Source organism: Xylocopa sonorina, chromosome 8 (genome assembly GCF_050948175.1).
Source record: "Xylocopa sonorina isolate GNS202 chromosome 8, iyXylSono1_principal, whole genome shotgun sequence".
In the NCBI taxonomy this organism is placed as follows: Eukaryota; Metazoa; Arthropoda; class Insecta; order Hymenoptera; family Apidae; genus Xylocopa; species Xylocopa sonorina.
The window spans coordinates 4,759,504-4,782,740 of NC_135200.1; the positions used below are offsets into that span (position 1 = coordinate 4,759,504).

The following is a 23,237-nucleotide window of genomic DNA, read 5'->3' on the forward strand; positions in this document are numbered from 1 at the left end:
TTACCCACTGGTGTCCTTAACCCTTTACAGCGCCACGTAATTTCAAACTTACACGGATCGATGTGTTTATGCTTTGCAGATTTTATCGTTTTCACTCATCATTGCATTATTATATCTAGCCTTGTACCATAGAGCTACCATTGAGCAATTTATTTATAGCGTTTTGCTATAGCGATTTTAAATTTATCCATCTCCCACATTTATAAATATCCACAATCCTAAACTGTCCATTTACATGTTATAATTTACTTTAATTCAATTAATTAATGTAATTTCAACTGGTTGAAGAAAATCATTTTTTCGTTCTAATAAAACTGTGTTAAATGCATGGAATACATAAACGAAATAGTTTCCTCCAGTATAAAAATAGTTTAATAAGATTCAAAAATAGTTGCTTCGATAATTGCTAAATAAATAGATTTAAAAAAATTTTAATTAGAATCCACATACTCGAATAATTTAACAACTTGTGAAACAAACTCGAGGCGATCCGGTCGATCTTTGACCCATCGCTAGTAGTACAACCCAATAACGTTACACGTCGTCCTGCTGAAATTTTCCACTTTTAAACGCAGTACAGATGCAAGCCAGATAAAAACAGCCACAAATCTTTAAATTATGAAATTGCAAGAGAATATATAATCTAATATAATAATAATTATACGCTTTAAGTAGAAATCATAGTAAACACAGAATAGACAAACAGTTTTCAGAATCCCTCCGATGCCACCCATATTTTACCCAAGCAATATCCAGTTACAGTATACCAAAGAAATACCAAAACGTCAGCTGCATCTATTTCTCGAATCGCATTATCAAGTGAAAGATACGACACAACAGCGATTCTTCGAACCGACATCGACTAAAAATAAATAGTTTCCATAATGTGTCATCAATTAAATTTCACAAATTCTCGGTACTAATGAATTCTGTGTTCCGTCCACAGGTATCAAGTTCCATCCTCCTGAAGGAATGCTGGGCGCGCGCAAACCAGGACGAAGGACAGCGTTTCTCACCGGTCGCTCGATCAGTCGCGATCACCGTTTTGTTCTCCTACGCTCGATAACGATCTATCCCGAGTATCGTCGTCGAGGATAGCCGGCAGTGCGCCCGCCGCCGGAGTCCCCGATAGAAGAAACCAGGTGTGTTCTCCTGGGAGGCCTTCCTATGCGGCAGAGATCGGACCTGCCGGAAGAGTGGGGAGCTCATATAAGACACGAAGCCAAACGCCTCTCCCAGTGACCAGTCTCGACACGAAAACTCATCAGCCGAGCTTCTTCGGTTCCCATAACAGCCGCCTTGCTCATCCGCCGCAGCAGCCCCTACTTTTGGATGCTACCAGCCGCCCTCTGACCCGAAATCTGACCAGATACGATCGAATTGCTGGTCCCGTCCAAGGCCGTACACGCTGCAATGCTATCGTCGCAGGCACTCCCGTTGCTCTTGCTGTTCCTGGCCGCGCACGGTGAGTCCTTCAGCTGTTCTTTCACACTTTACACGATTCCTCCTGCCAACGCCACCTACGCGCCCTACGGTAGCGCTGGCCGCCCTTGCGAGCACCCCACGGTTCCCGTTTTACGACCGTCTCCACCCTTCCTGGATGTCGATCGCTGCGAACCCTCACCGTTACGCGATTTTTATCGCGTCGTTAAGAGAGGTACAGAGGTTGTATAAATCGGAAGATTTTACTGGCAATGGATATTCGCGTGGGCGATGAACGTCGTACGAGAGTTGTTCGAAATTGTCACGCTTCCGCGTTACTTGGTGTCGATTTCGTGGCCACGTGAACGTGGATTTAGATGATTTTGGAGAACTGACGTTTATAGTGACACTGATACGTATGAGTAGAGCTTGAGAGCTGCGAATTAATTTATTCGTACAATCTGTTAGTTACTTATTCGCCGTTTACTGTGTCCAACATGCGTATAAGTATAATTATTTGATATAGTCTAACATTGAGACGAATGAAAAAAAAAGTAGAAATAGCATTCGAAGTTGTTAAAAGGAAATCGTGCACGCGCATCGATACTTAAGCGTTAGCTCGCGCGCAGAGTGCGCTCGCGAGTGCAAGTGAAAACGGACTTTCTGTGATCAGACGAGAGCGCGTTTCTCGCAGCCGCTGGATCTAAAAAGTACGCGTCGGCCTACTTTCGCGTGGCGACCATCCTCCTGATCGCTCTCCCGTTTTAAATGATGATGGATCGAGCCCTGGTCCGCCGTTACGTCCAACGCGAGCGTCAAACCGCCGCAGATTTGCACAACGAGCGATCCGATTAATTAGCCCCGTGCAATTAGCTCGCGCGAACCATGTATTTTCGCATCAAATCCACAGGACACACTTTCACGTTAGCCTCGCGAGGGAACGAATTACGCTGAGCCAAATTAATTTCTCGACGCAGATGGTTCGCTTGTCGCGACTATTGTAATGATCAGTTAAAGCATTTACTTGAGCTGTTTAGCTGTGTCTTTTTATCAGCGGCGTGAAAATATGCTGAATATAAACAGAACGGAAAGAAACTAGCACGAGACAACCAGTAATTCCTTCGATCGCTACTTGTTTCGCCTTGTTCATTATTGCGCACGATATACTTTTTTTCTTCGTTCTTGCACAATCTCGTCGATCGTTTAGCATGGTATCCGTAAGTTCGCGGAATGATACCTCTTCTAACAATTATTACACACATCTTCGTAAGACAATGATGGCCATTCACCGGGTTTCACACATCTCGAGAACTTTCTCCCGCTTCTCGGGAGTGAAAATATGAAAGTAGCTCAGCCAGACGAACATCTCTCTCTAACTCTTTCTGTTTCCTTCTCTCGTTCAATCGTTTTGCATCTGCAGATCGTTAGATTACCGGTGATTTCGATCTTTTTCGAAGAAAGTTCGCATTTCGAGAATAGATCGTGGATCGATAAGGGAAAATTGAAATTTGTCGTCCAAAATTTCATAATACAATTAAAAATAAGGAATTATTCGTTTATTTAAAGGACGTGGATTATTGATTATTGATTCTACGATAATTAAAGAAAAACAAATATTCTGATTTCGCTTTGTAACGAGTAATGAGCGTACAAAGCGATAGAAATCACATGGAGAATTGTGTGGTAAAATGTCACTCGTGCGTCTAGCGTCTTCAGTTGCGAAACACGAGTAAAACTACTTCCCGTTTCGTAATTCCTTCTAAATAAATACTTGACCACTGTTTGAACATTTGAACGGTAAACGCTTTTCGATACTTTCACTTCGCACCAAAGATACACGCTGCTCATCAATTCGATTCTTATAATAGAACACCTGTGGCCCCGGCTCGGCTCGTTAAGAGCCGAGCGGACATCTTTCTCTCGCATAATTGCTGCCCAGCGAAAATTCTATTAGATACAATCTACTTCTTACGACAGTAAAAAACATCTCCACCGTAATTGCAAACCCAGAGTTCGATTCTTATGTCACTATTTACCCTGCGAGAACCAAGGTGTCGCGTTCAGTTTTTTAAATGTTGCTTTCGAAACTATAGAATGCGGCAATGCATGAAAATTGCTGGTATTAATATTTCTTCAACCTTGGTATTTAAAAGAAAATATTTCCTACTAGAAAATGTGAAACGATTGAACGAGTAACTCCAAGGAACTGAGAATAGTTGCTGCAATTTACTATTAGTGAAAAGCATCGGCCATAAGTCAGCCGAGTTACTAACAAAGTAAAACCACATTCAGGAATAGTCTAAAGGAGCTTTTTATATTAATCGATATGTTACATTAATGAGTATAAAGATGGACAAAAATTCGAAACGTATAATGCATACAAGTGTAAGAAAATAAATGAAAAAAAAAGTTAGTTGCAGGGTAAAATTGGTGTAATAAATCAGAGATCGCGAACGATCCGCGACCTCGCAGTCGTACTTAACGAGGCGGTGCATATAAAAAGGATTAATCTTCTCTCGCATCGATTTCGCTTCGATCCGCACAAACGACGCTTTACATAAGAGACTCTACTTTCTACGGTGGCGTGCAATTTTATTATAGAAATTATTCTCGAGAGGCCACTCTTGTCCCGCGCGCTCCTCCAATTACTTATTTATTCCGGTTTCCACTCTCGTTTGCCTTCCTCCACGATTAAATTCTCCGACCACGATCCTGGATAATTCAACTGGCCGGCCAATGCCGCGTTCTCCCGGAAATCGTCTCGCCGCGCATGCGCACCACAGCGTTACGCTCAGGATCCGGAAGTTCCGACGCGGGCCAAAGAAAAACCGCCATTACACAGCCGATTGGCTGGGAAAAACGGTGAGACGAGAGGGAGAAAACGTTCCGTGAGACGGCGTAACCTCGGGACGGGGAAAAAAATGAGTAAATTATACGTGTGTGGAAAAGAAGTAAAAGGAGGCTACTGGAAAACGGACCGAGGGTAAGAAGTGGGGAAATTGTTGCAGAGAAACTGGTCATTCTGCGAATTATCGTTGGTTAATGTATTATATGTTACGTTAACGTTATTTACGTTAGGTTACTTGTGGTCTGTGAAGAAGTTGCTTCACTGGTGATTAATAAGAATAATAACGAGAATGTGATCGGCTAGAACGTGAAATGAACACGAGATTTTCAAGATGAAGGGAAAGTAAAGGGAGATAATTACACAGAGTATTCTAGGATTCTATAACGTTATTATATGATATGTTTTTACAGAAAATAGCAAGATAAATTGCAGCTAGCTTTGCTATAATAGAAATGTAATATGTGCTGAAGGCGATGGAAGATTTTTTTGTCTCTTGTACAATCCACGATGAGCAAAAATGCAAGAATCAATTAATATATTGCGTATTTATAAATTTAAAGAAGAAATTAAAGTAAGTAATGCTAAAAATATTTTTGAGGAAAGTAATTGTACAAAAATGATCTCGTACTCGCAAAAACTAACACCTGAAGGAAAAAATGCATTTATAAACAGTCGTATACATTCATGAGTATCAGAAAAAAGACACGAAAGTCGTTTTTACACAAGAACAGGTAAAACGAAGAGATATGCGAGAAGGAAAGTCATAAAACACAGGCGAAAAAAATCAACCGCACAAATTAACGTCGTTTAAACGTGTATTACATGTTTATCACGTATTTAAGAAAAATTCAAATCGTATAAAACCATCGCCTTAAAAAGCGCTGCGCGCACGAGCGTGTACCGTTGGACTCGACGGAGGGGAGGGAATAAGAAAAAATGGCAGAGAAGGAGAGTGAACATGAAAAAGGCGAGCCGACGACGTAATAGAAGAAAGGGGAAGCGTCGCGTATCGTAAACGGCGGCTGGATTGCGACACGTTTATTACACGAGCTGGCTTTTGACATGGAACGTTGCACTTTACGGAAGGAACGCTAAAAGGTGGGGCCTGCGACTGCGGCTGGCGAACCGTTCGCGACCGCGTCGCTCTCTATCGGTCCCGGGAAGGCCGTCGATGCTCGTTTATTTCCACGATCAGGAAGGAGCCAGGTGAAAACGTGCACCAACGTTCACGATCGCAGCGATATTTTTCGCCTTTGACGATTTTTAGCCGATTTCGAGCGGCATTTCTCGTTATCCACCATATCCTCCTTAACCTTCTTCGCGTCGTTGAAAGCGTCCTCGAAAAGAAGAGGACGATAATACGATTGATAATGATCTTTGCAGCAATTGCATCGCTGGCATTTTTTCAATCTGTTCAAATAGAAATCTGATTTCGTCTTCGAAAATCAGTTTCGACGCGGATAATATGAAATTTCGACTTTCGACAGTAGAACCGGTTGGAAATCGGCAATGCGAAACGAGTTTTACTTGTACAGGGAATTTTCTCGAGCCAGTTTGGCACGCGTCAGGATTACATGCATAACCAGACCCGTCGCATTTTTCAGCTGGACGTTAACCTGTCCTTGTTCGAAAATATGTAAAGGAATATCGAGCGAGTAGAAGGGAGTCGAGGCTCAAAGTCCCATTTAAATTATACGGTGCCCTATTGGTTCGCCTGTGAATAGTTGGAATGAGTTTAAACTCGATTTTCTAGATACAGAATAGGCAGGGTCCTTTGGAAGTGGAAAGTCGAGTCCAAGTGAGAATAATAGTGCACTTAGTTAGGCAAACACGTACAGCGCGTACAGGAACGAGCCATATTATATCTAACTTTCGTTTTCTATCACCGTCGCCGTACAGTTTCCAGTCGTAGCGGAGCAATAATGTTTTCGATAAAAACTTGATTTACTCGGGCGAAATTTCACTCGTTTTGAAATCGCCAATGTGCTCGAATCTCTCGAGCCGCGGCGCGCTTATGGCTGATGCGGTGATTTAGAGAATTCGCGTAGAAAAGCGTACGGATCGACCTTTCTCCTGGACTATCCCGTACGATGCAACGCTCCATCGATGTTGCATACCTTCGCTTGGTAGACATGCGCGTACGCGCATGCCTCGAGAGAGTTATGCATCGCTGATTCTGTTTTCATTTGATTCTGAGACGACGTCTTCTTCCTCGACAATTTTCTCAGCTCGTCTCGACGTGCTCCTGAAACGACGCGCGCGGTGACATTTCAGCGCGAAAGAAAACTCAGAAGAAATGATTTTTATGAAGTGGACGTTAAAGATACTCGTATGTGGATGCGACAAGATTTGCATATTTTGACCTTAGAATTACACTGATGGAAAGTATGCAGAAGCGACTGTGAAATGTTCATCTTATAGACGCAGCTTGTAAATACCTTCATAGTGGAATTCGACTTTTATTAACAAGCTTTAGATTTTTTTTAGTATTTTTAATAAGTACAATGTAACGTGAAGTATTCGAAATCAGATATTTTCGATGCAAAATAAGTCTTTGCCAGTGTTGAAGCAATTTATTTTCATTTCGATGAGAATTTAGTATTCTCTTCCCTTAGTATAATTTAAGAAGAAATAGAACAAGCGATAAGTATTGAAAGAACAACTTTTTAAGTATTGAAAGAACTGACAAAAGTTACTCAATGAAAGGATCCTCGAGCTACTCATAAAGAACACACGAGGGAACAGATACGAAGCGTTAAAAATAAGATTTACGCGTTACAAAAAACTATTGATTCGAAGGAAAAATCAATTTTTTCAACGACAAGCAGCTGACTATGAAGTAGAGAGAGAGAGAGTTAGATACCAGAAGAGGATCAGATTGGGTAAAAGGAAGAAAAATGAGCTTAATGGCTCGTGGCGGAGTTGCACGTGTTGTCTGTGGGACATAAACAATTACGAGTTTCACGGTAGGAACACTTTCGCCTTCGATTGTTATTGTTAAGCGTAAACCGACGTCCTACGGTGAACACTTAGCTCTTTAGAAGGAGTCGTAAAGGAAGGGAAAGTACCTCGGTGCCTCGACACTACTAATAAGAGTTCTCGGTTGCATAACCAAGCTGCCTAACCAGGGATGTGTCCACCTACAAAGCAAACAGGCGACGATGTTTCAACTGCCTCTGTGCTAGGAAAATATTTTCACCTATTCCAGCGTATAATTTCTACGATCAGATCGCTCGTGTTAAGTCCAAAGTCAACTGGTATTACAATTACCAATGTTATTTGGAAATTTAGTAAAACTGCATTTCAGTGACAATTCTTTCTCTTCTAAACACTTTTTTTACTAGAAAAATAGATCAGTCGAGAGATATAAAAAAAGTAACGCAGTTCTTATAATCTTTTTTAAGAACAAGTCTGAATAATTGTTTAGGGCAGTATGTTTCCTACCGATTTCAGTGATTTTTTAGTATGTTATGGAGGATGTGGTTCTGAACAACTTTTTCCTATACATATAACCGCTAAATTCTTTTGATTTTCGAGATATTCGCGAAAAACTATCGTTCCAGTGAATGCAACTTAGAATTGTGTATCCGCAACTGCACTTACGAATGAAATTGAATTTTCTGTGCATAGCTCAAGCGTGGTACACGGAATTCTCGATAATCGTTGCATTGTGCCATCTACCTTTAACTTTATTAATTCTTCGCTAATTTCAAGTTAGAAACTTTGAGTATACATCTACATTTAGGCAAGAAAAGTAGCAAACGTGCAAGGAGAAAGTAATATTCAACTGCAACATTCAGAAGTTTGGATGCGAGCAATTTTCCAACGCGAAGAGTCGATCCTCGTCGACGGTTAAGGCTCGCATTGTCGCATTCAGCCGTATTCGCAAGGAGCAACATTCTATCGAGCGTTCTAGAGTTCTGAAAGGCTGCTGTGGCCCGTTTGGAAAGGCGCATGGGATACTCGAAGGCGTGCTGCGCTCGTTTTTCCTCAGCTATGCGATCCCCGTTACTCGAAAAACCCTGCCTCGTTGCTCTAACGTACAGAAACACCGCTGATAAATAAAGATAGGAGGAAAGCGAGATCTCACGATAGATCTCACGGCAGGTTCGTATCAATCTGCGATCGCAGAATTTCCCATTTTCACCGGATCGTGTGCGCGTCGAAACACGAAGTAATTTATCGATCGTTGACTCGGCTGGTTAATTCTTTCACGTTGCTACAGTAATATTTCTTTAACGCTTTTAACACCAATGTATACAAGCACTTTTTAGTCGAATCTGAAAGTGATGAATGATCTCCATTTGGTATGAATTAATAGTGTAAATAATTTTTGAATTCTTTGAAAGTTGTGTTGTATATGTTTGAATTACTGCAATATTATTACCATCGTCTAGCATAAATTGAAGCTAACTATAAAATATTGCAATTCTAACGTAATTAATTCATTTATTTCATGTTTTACTCATAAAGGTGAAATATTTGACATACTTTTGGTATCGTACCATTTATCATTCTTCTATCACTGAACAGCAATTCATAAAAATGGCCAAAGTGTGACACACGCGAGTGCAACCGTAAATAGCATCAGCAAGTGTCTTGGTATTTTAAAACGCGGTAATAATAAATCCGCATCGTCGTAATCTACGGACAAATATAAGATGTTACGGGAATAATAATCGTGTTTTGTACCTTGTAGAGGCGCGCGCGTGTATCCTTGACATTCAGCCGCCCATTTTTGGCCCACCGTCGTCCCACCGCGAAACACGTTTAAAGACCAAAACGAGAGAGAAAAGTAACCGTTTCCAAATCCGCCGGTTCCATTCCGAGCGTGCTGCGCCCTGAGGGCGCCCTCACATCCGAACGTATCTCTACCCCCTCGACGGCCATAATCACCGGCGGTGATCGCGGTTTTAATACGAGAGCCCGCGATACGATCTTTCTCTGGTCCCTTTGCATTCCGTGAAAAAGTGAAAGGGACACCGTGGCCGGCGATCCACTCTCAATGAAACGATCCGCCCGAAAATCGAGCAGGACGAAACGAAATGAAACCGAAACGAGGATAAAAGATGGCGACGAGGGACCAACTGGCGTTCTTCACTCTGAAACGTAGAGAGTGAGAAGAGCCATCTCGTTGCACAGGACGTTGCGACTTACTTACTTTAAAGTGTAGGAGGAACAAAAGCGTCGTTGTAAAGCATATATAATTTTGTAACGTATCTACTTTGCATCGTAGAAACTGAGAAGCGCAATAGCGTTGCATAGAAGATTACAACTTACTTGAAAGTGAGAAGAACCATCTCGTTGCATAGGACATTGCGACTTACTTACTTTGAAATATAGAAACTGAAAATCGTCGTTGATTAACACTATAACTTTATTACACATTTACTGTGAAACGTAGAAACTGAGGACTTCGTTTCACAGACTCAAGACAGTACCACGAACGATTAATAGTAATTGTGGGAGTAGAAATGGTCCAAGCGATGGAACGATTGGAAATATAATTTTCAGGCTAATTGTTCGTTCAGTAGAAAATATCGTTTATGGCGTAAGGCTATGGAGAAATAACTAGTGAGGTTAATAAGCGATTAAAATGAAAATAAGAAATTGGCGCATGAATGCACCAAGGACCACGGGTACCATTTAATGGCGTAGCAGATGGCAAAAATTGTATCAAATCCTATTGTAAGGTGGAATTGCGATAAACAACGCGAAACGGTAATTAAGGACAACGTAAGAAATTCGTGCGTAATTGTACACTTAACTGACTTTGTGCAACTAATTTGCAGTTAAATTGCTTTTGCTCCCGAGGTATCGCGCTGTCGTAACTTCGAACAACTTCTTTCTTGGCGGGCGTCACGCGCCGCTTAGCCACGGGGATACTTTCTGAGAACCGCTTCGTTAAGCGAGCCTCGCGAACACGGTTTGCAACGTACATTAAAAGAAATCACCCTTACAAATTTCACCCCAAGATCGTCGAACGCTACGACTTTACTGCAACATTTAAAGAAGAGGAATTCGTCGAAAGAGAAAAAAGAAGAAAAGAATATTCTCGAAGAGCAAGAAGAACTTGGCGCTGTTGCGAAACGCTAATCGCGGTCTTCCATCGCGTGCGATTTTCTGTCTCCCCTTTTTCATTGGTCCCAATCAAGATCCTCGATGAAGGATGAGAAGAGATATTAGATAGAGATGCCGTGGTGAATCGAACGTTCGATTTTATGGAGCACGGTACGGGGGCTGGCTGAAGGTTGCGAGTCAAGGCTAGGCACTTTCACTCGCGCTTGTGGACCGTGCCGTCTTGGGAGCGAGCTACGAGCTGCCTTCCCACCTTATTTTACTATTTACTTTTCTGCTTGCCTGGCCCGCTTCGTGCAACGGACACCGAATTACGTCCATTAACGGAGATGCAACCACTGCTGCGTGTCGCCCCCTGTGGTCGAACGATTGCGCGGTTTGATGCCATCGCAGGAAATCGCAGAAAGGAGAATATCACTTGGTCTCGAGACGTGAATGAATTTTACGTCGAAGTCGTCTCGAAGAATATTATTTTTGTCTCTGAATGTAACATATTATGCTCGTGTTCGAACATGCCAGTTCTAACAGTCTTTGCTTGTTTATATTAGGTTATTTTCTTTGCGTAATGTGGAAAAGAGGTTCGTGTACGCACGTAGCGTTGTGAATGTGGAAATATTGTATAAAAGATTGGTGGTAGCAAAAGGAATTATTAATCAAGCGTTTCCTATCTCGTCGACGCACCACTGGCTACTGGATAACTCGTACTGGTTATATCGCAATTTTCGCACGGCTCCAGAGAACGCTTTCGACAAACGTTAACACCTTTCGGTCCACAGTGGGCATCCGGGAAAGTATCACACGGCGTGTTGCATTCAGCGACACGTACCGCGCTGAAGCCAGCTTTATCTTTGATTAAAAGTCTCCCATGTACGTGGATGCGACTTAATGAACACATTGTGACGCTGACATTGGAAAAGGAATTATTGCGGTATAAATAACAACAGAATAGCCGTCCATGTTGCGTAAGTTAAGTTTTCTGTTTTTTATCAAATCGAATTTTGCCATTTGATATCGAGGAAGGAATAAGAAGGATTTCGATTATTGACAAGTTCGATCGTAGTTATTTTCCCATCGTCGGTTGTTGCAGATTTCGCTTCTATTTAAGCGCATCTGTGTGAAATGTAAACGGAAAGCACGACCGCTGTGAGAAAAAGGGGAATCGATGTACCATCGAACGATGAGTCACGAACGTTCGATCAGATCGGGCAAGAAATCGTGTTACTATGCCTCACGGTCGGCGGGAACGTGTTCCTGAATCGAAAGAAGAGAAGACAAACGTGCTGTCGCGCAACTCGATATTTAGTTGCGAGCCGCTTGGCCTTCTCAATGGGAATTACGCGTAATTTCCTGCTCGGCTGGAAAAGAATGCAACGGCAGACAATGTTAACGATCGATAACGGGCTGGGAATGTTTGACTCGCCGCCAAACGTTTCGTAATTGGTATTCATTAGCGGCTAATAGTTATCATTCTCCTCGCATTGCTGGCGTTTTGCAAGATAACTCTTGTTCGATCGTTTTTAGATTCAAGATTACAGGTTTTCGAGAGGAGGGTGGGAAAAGTACCTTGGCTCGAGTTGCCTTCTGCATACCAATAACAAATGCCAGAAATAGTTGTAATGTTTGCATGAATTCATTCCGTTTCGATACAAAAACGTACAATATCGTCTCTGTTTCATTAAATGGAATCATACATTCCTTAATAAATACAACTGATCGTTATCCCCCACAAAAAAAAAGACAAACTTACAAACACGAATGGCTAAAATCCATTGGAACAGATAATTTCTATTACTTTTACGAGTAATTTCAAATCTACTATGTTCCTTACTTAAATTATCTTTCCTAACAACCTTCCTTTTCACCACAATTTCCTCAAATTAAATACAAAAGTACAAGACTAACTAAACCTACGATTGACTACATAGCCGCGCCTACTACTAGGCTACAAGCATTACACGCGCCTACAGTAGACTTTCAGAGTCTCACAGCTCGTTCTACTCATTTCTTTGCTCTGTCACAGGATCGCACGGCCAGAAACAGCAGCAAGAAGACCCCTGCCAAACGAAATCCAGAGTCGTCGGCGATATTGAATACTGCGATCGGTACTGGGAGTGCGTGAACGGACGCCCTGAGTTGTTCGACTGTCCAAACGGTCTCGTTTTCGCTGGTAAACATCGTGGCGTGACCGAGGGCTGCGATTATCCGTGGAGAGCGAACTACTGCGATGGAAAACGGCAAGCGAATCCGCCGATCCCAGCTGAGCACTGCGACTGGCTTTACGGCATTTTCGGCCACGAGACGTCGTGCACGAGGTATTGGACCTGCTGGAACGGCACCGCCACCGAACAGCTGTGCATCGGTGGGCTACTGTACAACGAGAGAGCCAGGTCCTGCGATTGGCCAGAAAATGTCGAAGGATGCCAGAAGCACCGTGAGTAATTTCTGCGTGTCTGTAATGTAACCTTGGGTCATACCTCGACAGATTTACGAGTAGTATTATCTTACAACAATTTCGTTTTTCGTTATCGATTAGCATCGCGAATGGATTGGTGGTGAAGTTGCCTTCTTAGTTGCATGATAACGCATGAGTACGAGTAGTATCATCTTACAACAATTCCGTTTTTCATTATTGATTACCTGATTCCCCTGAACCCCTCATTATTGATTTACCTTGATTCATTATTGATTAGTAACACGTTTTGAATGTTTAGACGATATCGACTTTTTTTTACCAAAGTTTAAGATCATCCACGCAGTCTTAATTTGTAAATAGAAGAATTTCTTCTTCAGTCCCTTTTAGAAACGATCACACGTGGACTAATTCGCTTGCTAACAGCTTTGCGTCTTAAACAGCTTAATCTAATCCCATATACGCTGCACCTCGATCGTCATTCTAATCGCACGTGTGCATTCGCGGAACGCTATGATCGAATGCTAAATTTCACGTCGCTCATTACGAAATCCGCGAGAGGACACGAAATTTCCTGTTCGTGGAATCGCCGCGGGGTCTTTGCTGGTCCTCCTCCACTCGTCGCTCGTAGAACGCGTCGCACATCGCCAGGGGCAACGTTCGCGACTATTCTCACTTTCGAAAGCGGCCGTGTACGAGAACGCACACGTGCGCCTGTGCAATATGCTCCTGGCTTTGGTTCTTTCTCCTTCTACGATCGCCAGGCGGAGGCTACGGTCGATGTCAGTGGCCTCCCCGAGGAAAAAGAGGCGGCCGGTTAATTAGCATTCGGAGTGAGCACTCGTCGCGCCTTCGTCTGCCCCACGCGTCGTCTCGACTTGTAACCGCGCTGCCTGGCAAGTTGACGGTCGAAAAGTCTCATTCATCGCGGCAAACTCGTAAAGCAGTCGCAAAAAAAAAGCAGTAGCAACCCTGGGATATTATTTGCATCCTCGCTCTTTGTCCAAGAACTTTCCTGCTGACTTCTTGCACAGCATCCAGATTCGTGCGAACGAATACATTTCTTTCATTTCTGTTCGATTTAGTATTGGTAACTGCTTCGATTAAAGTAACCTGCACATCTTTAACAACTTTACACATTAAGTAATACAAACCTAAACCTCTTCGTACACTAACATGCAAAAATTATTAGAGATACCAAACATAAGCTTTTCAAACCACCTCCTACCAATCTCATTTTCGAAGATTAATAAGTTAAGAAATAAGTGCATGAGAATATCGCAAGATTCTACCCCACCAATGGCAATTTATAATCCAACAAGACATCGCACGTGTTTCAAAAACGATAACAAAGCGCTCAAACCCGTTGCACGCAAAAATTAACATTCCTACCACAAAGTACACGGTAAGATTTTAAAAACCAACCAGCCAACTGAGACAAATCTCGAACCAGTCTCCTGTAACGCGTGAATGAAATCCTCGGCAGCTCTGTGCAACGACGACGCGAACGGAAACGTGCCCCTTGGCAAGTCCTGCAACCGCTACTGGCAGTGTCAAGGCGGGTATCCGCGGCTACAGAGATGTCCCGCGATGCTGGTGTTCGATCGAAGGTCGCTGAGGTGCGTGGTGCCGCCCACAGAGGACTGCGACGTGCCCACGACGCCGCCAAATCTCGAGGGTGAACTTCCGGAGGGTCGAAACGAACAGGAACCGGAGGAGGAGAACCTCCCGCCTGGCGTTCCGCCGCTACCAGCTGGCGCACTCCCTATTCCGCTTCGAGCTCGTCCCAGAAATTAGATCCTCGGGCTACACATTGTCCGTTGCAAATCGTTAGGCCTTCGACCACGTCCGTGTGTGTCGGACTTGTAACGTGGAACACGTTGCAGAATTTTTTAACCACGTGCTACGAAGGATCGTTAGATATTCGTCGACGAGTTTCTTTGGGTTTTGTTTCGTTTCGTCTGAGTGGGTAGATGGATTGCTCTCTGGAGTGTGGTGTACATTTTTGGTAACAGCTGGTTGTTTTGTCGAATTTGAGATGAGATGTTGCTTGGTTTATTTCTGTTTTTTTTTAATATTGCGAAGCCAGAAGCATCTATGTTATTAATTGATTCTTTACTTAATTGTTCTGTTGCTATTGCGAAAGCAAGTTTCAATAATTATCACTTTACGATTTTTCCGACAAAAATTTTAAATCGTACTGAACTATCAAATTTAACGTAACTAAAATGTTGTTCTTTAAATCACCTTTGCTATAATTTACTTTGCTGGATTTTCAACTTCAAAGATCAGAATTCAAAGATGATCGTAACCAACATCTGACAGCTTCGTGTGTTTAAAACATTCGAGAAAAAAAGAATGAAACGTGCTCGAGTAAATTGCAGGTTGCACGTGACCGTGATCGAAAGTTTCGCAAAATGTTCGCACGTTACACGTAACACAAACAGGAGCGCAGCCTGAGGGCCACGATTGGGTAAAAATGATTCGCATGGAGCGAAAATTCGGAAGTTTCGAGCCGCATGGAAATCTGGGTCGCTGTTACGGCCAAGAGACGTGAATTCGCCGATTTTGCAATCGGTCGAGCGGCTCTCCTCGATGGAACAAATCGCAACGGAAGCAAGCAGCGTTGTTAACCCCTTGCCTTCTAATCTCGAGTCGCGACTCGTTTCAAACAAAAAGATATATCGCACGTATATCATATATTTCTAATACAGTTCGATTTTAACTATAATCGTGTGTTCAGTTTCAAGACTGAGGATTATCCGATAAAAATGATGCACAGTATCGCAATATTTCAAGCAGACAACGACAAACGAGGCAAGGGGTTAAATCAAATTTCTTTATGTGTATTCACCGCTTCGTCACAGAGTATGCAGCTATCACTTCGCATTAGAAGTGTCAGATATTCTTATCCATCTTTTCTAATCCGTTGTTATCTTCAGTTTTCCTTTTCCCTCCTCTTTCGTAATCGAGGTAATCGTTGGTCGATAATTCTTCACGCACGTACGTCTAATTGTAAGTTGAAAGGATATATAGGTAAAGAACACCGTTCGATTGTACGCTCTTAATTACTGTTAAGCTACCCTCACCATCCGTTCTCTGTCATTCTTTTAGTCGAAGTGTAAATATTTTCTTCTAGCCATTCTCCCTCACCTCCCTTCTCTCTTGACTTAACTTTGTAAATGTCTGCCGAATACGTTCACACCTGTACGAATGTAGACTCGTTGAAATAAAGTGTACGATGTATATTTTTTGTACGCACGAGCACATTTTTATTCGGTTGCTTGTTGCGTATACCGTCCTACTTGTTGTGTATATAATTTCAACTACGTGTTTTCCTGTCTTTCATCCTGAAATACCAATATTTGCATTAGTTCGACTAGAAAATTTCGTCGAGTATTTATTTTATTCTTTTTGATATTTAGCAGAAAATGCTAATTTATCTAGATTTGATCGATTTTATGTAATGATCTGTTTAAACATTTGACTTGAATACAGAGGGGTGTCTACTCTACCCTTGACAAAAGTTATTCTAAGGAGTTATTCTGCAATAGAATAGTAGATGACAATTAAGAGTAACAAAATTATATCACACTGTATTAGTCTTGTAAGGTTAGATACAAACAATCGTGCTAGATTTAATATAATTCGTATCGAATCAGGGATAAAGCGATTTGCAAGAACTAGAGGGATTTATCCGACGACGGATAAATTAATTGGACAACGGATTGGACAGACGATAAAATTGAATATCATTTTATTTTAGAATAAATACCGACGGATCTACTTGTTTCTAATTATCATGTATCATGTATATAGAACCGCAGAGAACAATCAGTATTATATTTCTCGCGTCGATGGGGAAGAGTTACCCGCCATCATTTCGTTAATGTTGTTTCCTAATTTTTCTCAATTAGCAATTGAATTGTCGATCGTAGGGGACGATGTTGCTTCGCGGACAGCCGAAGAATTTTAGATTTGATAATTCGACCGATGGGCTCTTGCAAATTCGATTCTCGTGATCACTGACGTTCCTATACAACTCAGAGATGATTGGCGCTGAAACAGAACAGGAAACGTTAGGTTCGTGGCGTTTGTATCGCTCGTTTCACCGTTCACGAGTGAAACGATAAAACGATAGTTGATATAGGTAACGATTTTGAATTTTGCCACGTACCAGTGGGGCAGATCGTGCGGCTCCAAGCAGCTCAAGCTGGCGGAATCGAAAAGTTTTCCATCACCGCACGTAAGCAATCGTGGATGGCCGTCGACGCAGGTAATCAGCCTGCCACAGTCTCCAGGTACGGGGAATCTAAAAAATACGTGCTCTTCAGTAAACATACGAGTCGATTTTTACATTCAACTTCTTTGCTTAACTTAACTTTGCAATCGAACTTGCATACTTTTGTTAATTTTAAATTTTATTCGCGGTGTGAACAAATTTATCATTGTTTTATAAAAATGAAACGAGGATACTGCGGTACCATCGCATACAATTTTGCATACTTCTCTGTATTATCGACTGAACGAAGAGCACTGTAAACGAAGATTGTTCTTGTCGCGGTTGTAATGTAACCGAAAGAAGTGCCGGCACAATCTCGATTAACGCGGATAAAATGGTAAAAGTGAATTAGCGGGTATCCTTTGACTCGTACCTTCGAGAGCAAGAAGGCGGACCGGTTTTTTAATTTACCGCCAATTTACCGGCGGATATTTAAGAACTTGGGCTTCTTTTACTTTTAAGGGCCTAGCCGGCGTGCAATAACTCGTTTAATCAGCAAATCCTCCTCCGGCGATACTAAAAGCTTAAGGGGAAAGGTCTCCCGGCTCTCGAGGGGTTTGTTTTTTTACCTGCTTGTTCTTTACGAGCGAACAGTTACATATTTACTTTTTCCCTGGAGCGAGCATACGCGAATTAGTTTTTATGGGACAATAGCTTCTGAAATTGTCATTTACCTGATCTCGTTCTACGAACATAAATTACGGGGTCTGCGAAAATCATTTAGAGAAATTGAGTAACGAGAAAGCTAAATATTATTTCATCGATAATTAAAAATTTCAAATTGACCGTGCAAACATCTTAGTCTGCACGCGAGATAATAATAATTTAATTCTAAAAATTTCGCGTCGTCATTGGAAAACAATTGAGCCCCAAAAGCTAGACTTCTCTGCATGACAATCTAAATAATGCATATTGTGTACGATGCAATAAACCAGCCATTGTTCGTATTCAACGCCCATGCGCCTCTATCCGTCACGCGTCGAATAAATTCACGGGGTGTCTATATAAATAACGCGGAAACAATCGCGAGGATCGTTTGATAAAGAACAGAGGGGGTGGCACTTACCGCGGGTAGGGCCAGAATTTAGCGGCCGCGCTGTGGGAAGGCACTTTGTGGGGGCACTTGAAACCGACTATTTCCTCGGGGTTACAGTAGGGCAGCAGTTGATCAGGCCAGACGCAGTTGTGGCTCTTCGCTTCGTAAACCAATCCTGGGTCGCAGTGCGCCTCCTCCGGATGCCCGTGGGCGCATCTGATGTAAGTGGTGCTGCACGCGTCGGTCGCGGGATACAGGCCGAATTGGTATTCGCAGCCGGGGCTGCTCACAGGCTCCACTAAACATTTTTACTCACGTTTCAACGGTGCAATGTACATTTATACCTGTTTGGTACTTTTTTTTTTAGCTAATCTTTCGATATTTCACGTACGACAAAGTATTCGTGGTATTCTTTTAGCTAATCTTTGTATATCTCACGTGCGACAAAGTATCCATAGTACTTTTTAGCTAATTTTTGGATATTTCATGTGCGACAAAGTATTCATGGTATTCTTTTAGCTAATCTTTGTATATCTCACGTGCGACAAAGTATCCGTACTATTTGTTTTAGCTAATCTTTGGATATCTCACGTGCGACAAAGTATCCGTTGGTATTTTTTTTAGCTAATCTTTGGATACATCAATATGCGACAGAGTATCCGTTGGTATTTTTTTTAGCTAATCTTTGGATACATCAATATGCGACAAAGTATCCGAAATTCTGTAACGATGACTGTTGAATTATTTGCAATTTGTTTAATGGTACAATAGCGTTGCATGTGTAGCAACAAATTATTCATCTGAATTTTATTAGCTAGAACTTATTACAATTTATAGGAAATCAAGTTTACTAGTGAAAGACTAATATTACATGCGCGTCACACGTGATAGTTTTAATTAATGTCTTTTGATTTTCCATACCTTTTACACGTGATTTGATGACAGATATGTGCGATTAAAAGTTGACTGGTAAAAAGAGAATTGATGGTTGAATCGCTCGACAATTTGGGCGAGGTAAATTGCTCGACTTTTACCGATCTTAAGGACGTACGCACAAAAAGATGTTGCAACGTTCGAGATAATTTGCTGGTAGGTCTTTATGATGAATGGCATTGACGTGACCGAGTAAAACGTAATAAATTGTTACCGAAAGTATGGTGTTACGCAACATTCACTTCTTGCGCGAATATTTCCTACACCCCGTGTTTCTCCTCGGACCTGTTACGTGAATGTGTCTGAATGCGCTCGTAGAAAAAAGTTTATAGTATAAAAAAAAGCTCAACCTGCAAACATTAAAGATGGCGAGCTTCCTTCGACATTACGACGCGCGTTAGACTTCTTTAATCGCGTGGAATAATAATTTTTCGTTAGCCAACGTTACGATCCGATACGTATATTGTAAGAAATTAATAATAGACTCAGCTGGAAGGAGAAACCTTCACGCGTATCTCGTATACGCGTATCGTTATGACATTGCCGCGATTATTGGGAGCGTAACGCGATACTTACGCTCAGCCTTGCGATCTCCGCAATTTACGGCCCAGTGATAGTTGCAATGGTGGTAGACGGCGCCGTGGCCGTCGAAGAGCAATCCGTTCTCGCAGTACTCGAGGGTCAGGGTGCCGTTCGTGCAGAGGAAGAAGGCGTTGCAGCTTTCGGGGTGGGCGTACGCGTGGACGCCGTGTGGATCCGGGCAGGGTGGCGCCCCTAAAAGTGCACCCGCTTCGACTGCGCGCAAAACGTTCGCCATTAATTTCGTCCGTCGACTATAATACCGTACGATAATCTATATTCTCTACAAAGTCGTTTCAACAAATAAGAAAAGAATTTCTCGTCGTTCCACCGTGTAGCACGAACGCTACATTTACCTAAATGGAACTGTAATGTAAATTAGCACTGGCTATTGAAACGAAGAATACAATTTATTATCCTCGACATTGTATACACGTAGTGGTTAGGGCTAGGCCTCGTTTGGACAGCCGTGCCAGTAGATAAATCCTCCGACTGGTCAACCACGTTGTACGTTTCTGTTAGAGGAGCGAGTAGGGCCAGAATGATTAATCGTCTTCGTATTTCTCTTGTACGATACTCAATAATTAATCGACAAATAATTGATAATAAATTTAACTAAATTTTTCTATTATATTTATGTTAGCGCTTGTATAAATTACAATATACTTTCTACCATTATTAAATTCAACGCGTTCATTCGAACGTAACGTAGTACGCAATAAGGAATTATTAAAATGTAAAGCTATGAAGTCAGAATATAGCAAAGTTAGATGGGTAAATAATTGACCTTAAAATAGGAAATAAGAAGGAGAAGAAGAAATTTGCAAATCATCTTGGAAAAGTATAGACATACGACTAGTACAATAGTCATCCTTAGAGAAAGAAATGACGGAGGAAACGAATCAAGGTCACAAGTATAGTGGATCTTGAATCGTAAACGGACGATCAATCGGAATGGCGAAGTTTCGTGGTTTCGATGTGCATGACGGAGTACAGTAATGAAAAAAGAATCACGTTCGCGTATTGCGGAGTGAAAATATTCCTGTATCGCCGAATGGAAAGCGGGGACGGACTCCTTTGCGCGGAGAAATAATCAGGAGAGACGCGGAAAAGATTGAAAATAGCTGAGGTAGCGCAAGAAGGTTTCTAACGTCGGCGACAGTCACGATAGAAAGGATACGCAGACTAAGGACAAGAACCTGGAGGCAAGAAATAAACCAGCTCCGACTATAAAGAGAAACTTGCATATTTTAACAGTAGAATTGATCACGTGAATTTAAACTATTCGTTGCCGTTGAAAGAAACAGACACGAGAAATGGATTCAACCTAACTAGACTTACTTCAGACATCGCGAGACCGATATTTAATCAAATTAACTCTACTAGAATCCTTCAAATATATTCTAATCTATATTATAGTTCTGTACCCTCGTACGTTCTGAACTGCAGTTCCACAGCAAACATGCATACAGTTGGCAACACATTAGACAATAGATAAACGCAACGAAGATGCAATAAAATTCCTACATATTCGCCTCATAATCAGGAAGTTGTTTAACGAAACAATAACCCATCCATTAACGCCTAATAACCACATGAATATCCATGATATTCGATGACTCCGTGAGAAGATTCATCACCAGCGGTACCAAAACCACCGCGATCCGAACGGCCTCTCTAATTGGACCCAGAAACCTCTCGAACCTCTGAAATCCCCAAGGCGCGAAAGACAAAGGAGACACATAGAATCGCGTCCAACGAAAATACACGACGCTGTTCAGGAAGAAACAACGCGCGAGGGAAGGAAAAAAAAAAAGTAAGAGGAGGGACGCGCGGTGGACGATTCTCGCGTAGCGCGTGTCGATGGATAATCCAGGCTCGGTTAGATGTTGGCCGTCGATACGGCGGATGGATTTCGGAATAACATAAAAGAAGGCGTCGCGAGGCCCGCTAGACAGACTCCGCCATTATATCATAGGTCGCGGCGACGTAACCATATGGCGAGAGGAGGCGGTCGAACCCGGGTGAAAGCTATTGAAATTGTACGACGTGGGTGTCGTAACGCGGGGAACGACCGGGACCAGACGCGGATACGCCTGCTGGAATGCAGCCCGGAGAACGTTCGATGCGCCTCGCGAGACGCATCGCGCGGGTCATCGAGCATGCACGCAGCCCACGTAGAACGCTCGAAGGGGAGGGGACGAGGAGAGGTCTATGAAACGCGGCGAAGCCGGCCGGGTCGGTTCTTAGTCGCGGTAGAAACGGCGAGAAAAGGAAGAAAAAGAGCGAAGAAACTCACCGGAGGCGAGAAAAGCCACCAGGGCCAATAAGGTCACGCTCCTCCGGTCCTCGATCATAGTGCTCGCTCGGTCTGATCCGCCACTCGGGTCGACTCTGACTACTGGACACTTCGTTATCGACTTCGGGACAGAGAGCTTCTCCCTTCACTTGCTCGGTACTCTGCACACTTGCTCTCTCGTTACCCCACCAGGCTCGATGGTTGGTTCCATGGTTCGATTTCCAGCGGCGATCGTGCGGCCTCGGCGAAGCGAGCGGAGCCGAGCGTGCACGCCAAAACTTCGATCGTTCGATCGGAGAATCGACGGGAATTCAGTAGGATAGGGAGAGGGGAACGGGGGGGGAAAAATGGATGGAATTTTGGTAGATCGATCGAGGAATGTTTTTAGACGCGGCAACGGGGAGAGCGATTGTAATAAATGTTTACTTGTACGCCTTTCAGGCTTAGAAAGGGGGTTTGTCTTATGTCATAATGTTATGTATCTGGTTCTCAATCTCTGCCAGTTTGATCGAGCTATTATCAATCGAGGCACGTCACGTTTCTTTTAGGAGGATCGACGTGTCCGTCGTTGTTTCCAGAGATATCTCGATCCGTATCTTTTTTTCCCGTGGAAAGTAGTACGTTTTAATGGTTAACCGTGAGTTGTAGCGTGTTCTGTTTTTCGCTAGAAAACCTAGCACGTTCGATTGATTTGTCGTGGAAAGTACCGTTTGTCGCGATGTAAAAAAGTGTGTATGAAGAGCACGCCATGTGTCGATTTCTACTGTAAATTCGAAAATCTGCCATTCTTTGCCATACAATTTTTTCTGAATATTATTTACGTTCCTTAATATGACTTTTCTCTGATTATAAATTTATACATTCGTTCGATCTTGGTAATAAAAATGTAAAACAGTACAGTATAAATAACAAACATAGAAAAACAACAGAATGCAGGACGCAAACAGAATGGCGTAATACGTGTACGAGCGGAATGCAATCAATGTCTGTTTCTCAAGTGTGAAGGAAACGAAATTAACGGCGTAATTGCCATCTGTAATTACCGCTTTACACCGTGCGAATAAATTAGTGAATCATTACGTTTGTCGGACCAAACCGCGTAGAAGATAAACATTCCAGTAGCTTAACACGTAACGAAATAAAATATGCTTTGAGATATGAACTGTACTTAGTTTATCATCGCACAGCGTAGGTGTTATTATCTTGACAAACAATGACAGCTCGGAAAATTAGAATTAAAATTAACCATGTTTAATGGAACTGCGGATAGATATTTATCTCGTCATAGTTTGTCGTAAATTATAGTAACTAACCATCGTGTGAACGTTGCAACTGATCGAATCCCGCAAA

The 23,237-nt window shown here is 42.4% G+C and overlaps 3 protein-coding genes across 3 annotated transcripts in view; 2 read left to right on the forward strand and 1 right to left on the reverse strand.

The window, feature by feature from the left end:
- Positions 1 to 23,237, forward strand: part of Arfip (ADP ribosylation factor interacting protein arfaptin) — a 122,163-nt gene that overhangs the window by 89,348 nt on the left and 9,578 nt on the right. The gene's annotated exons all lie outside the window — the stretch shown is intronic.
- LOC143426224 (peritrophin-1) lies at positions 1,024 to 14,783 on the forward strand. The gene is made up of 3 exons (XM_076899496.1): positions 1,024 to 1,465; positions 12,369 to 12,779; positions 14,245 to 14,783. Exons 1-3 carry the CDS (start codon positions 1,414 to 1,416, stop codon positions 14,553 to 14,555), a joined length of 774 nt encoding a protein of 257 aa, XP_076755611.1. The 5' UTR covers positions 1,024 to 1,413; the 3' UTR covers positions 14,556 to 14,783.
- Positions 16,487 to 22,051, reverse strand: Cpap3-d (cuticular protein analogous to peritrophins 3-D). Its single transcript, XM_076899368.1, has 5 exons — positions 21,888 to 22,051; positions 19,586 to 19,804; positions 18,107 to 18,374; positions 16,936 to 17,070; positions 16,487 to 16,817 (listed from the first exon to the last, which is right to left on the reverse strand). Exons 1-5 carry the CDS (start codon positions 21,943 to 21,945, stop codon positions 16,802 to 16,804), a joined length of 696 nt encoding a protein of 231 aa, XP_076755483.1. The 5' UTR covers positions 21,946 to 22,051; the 3' UTR covers positions 16,487 to 16,801.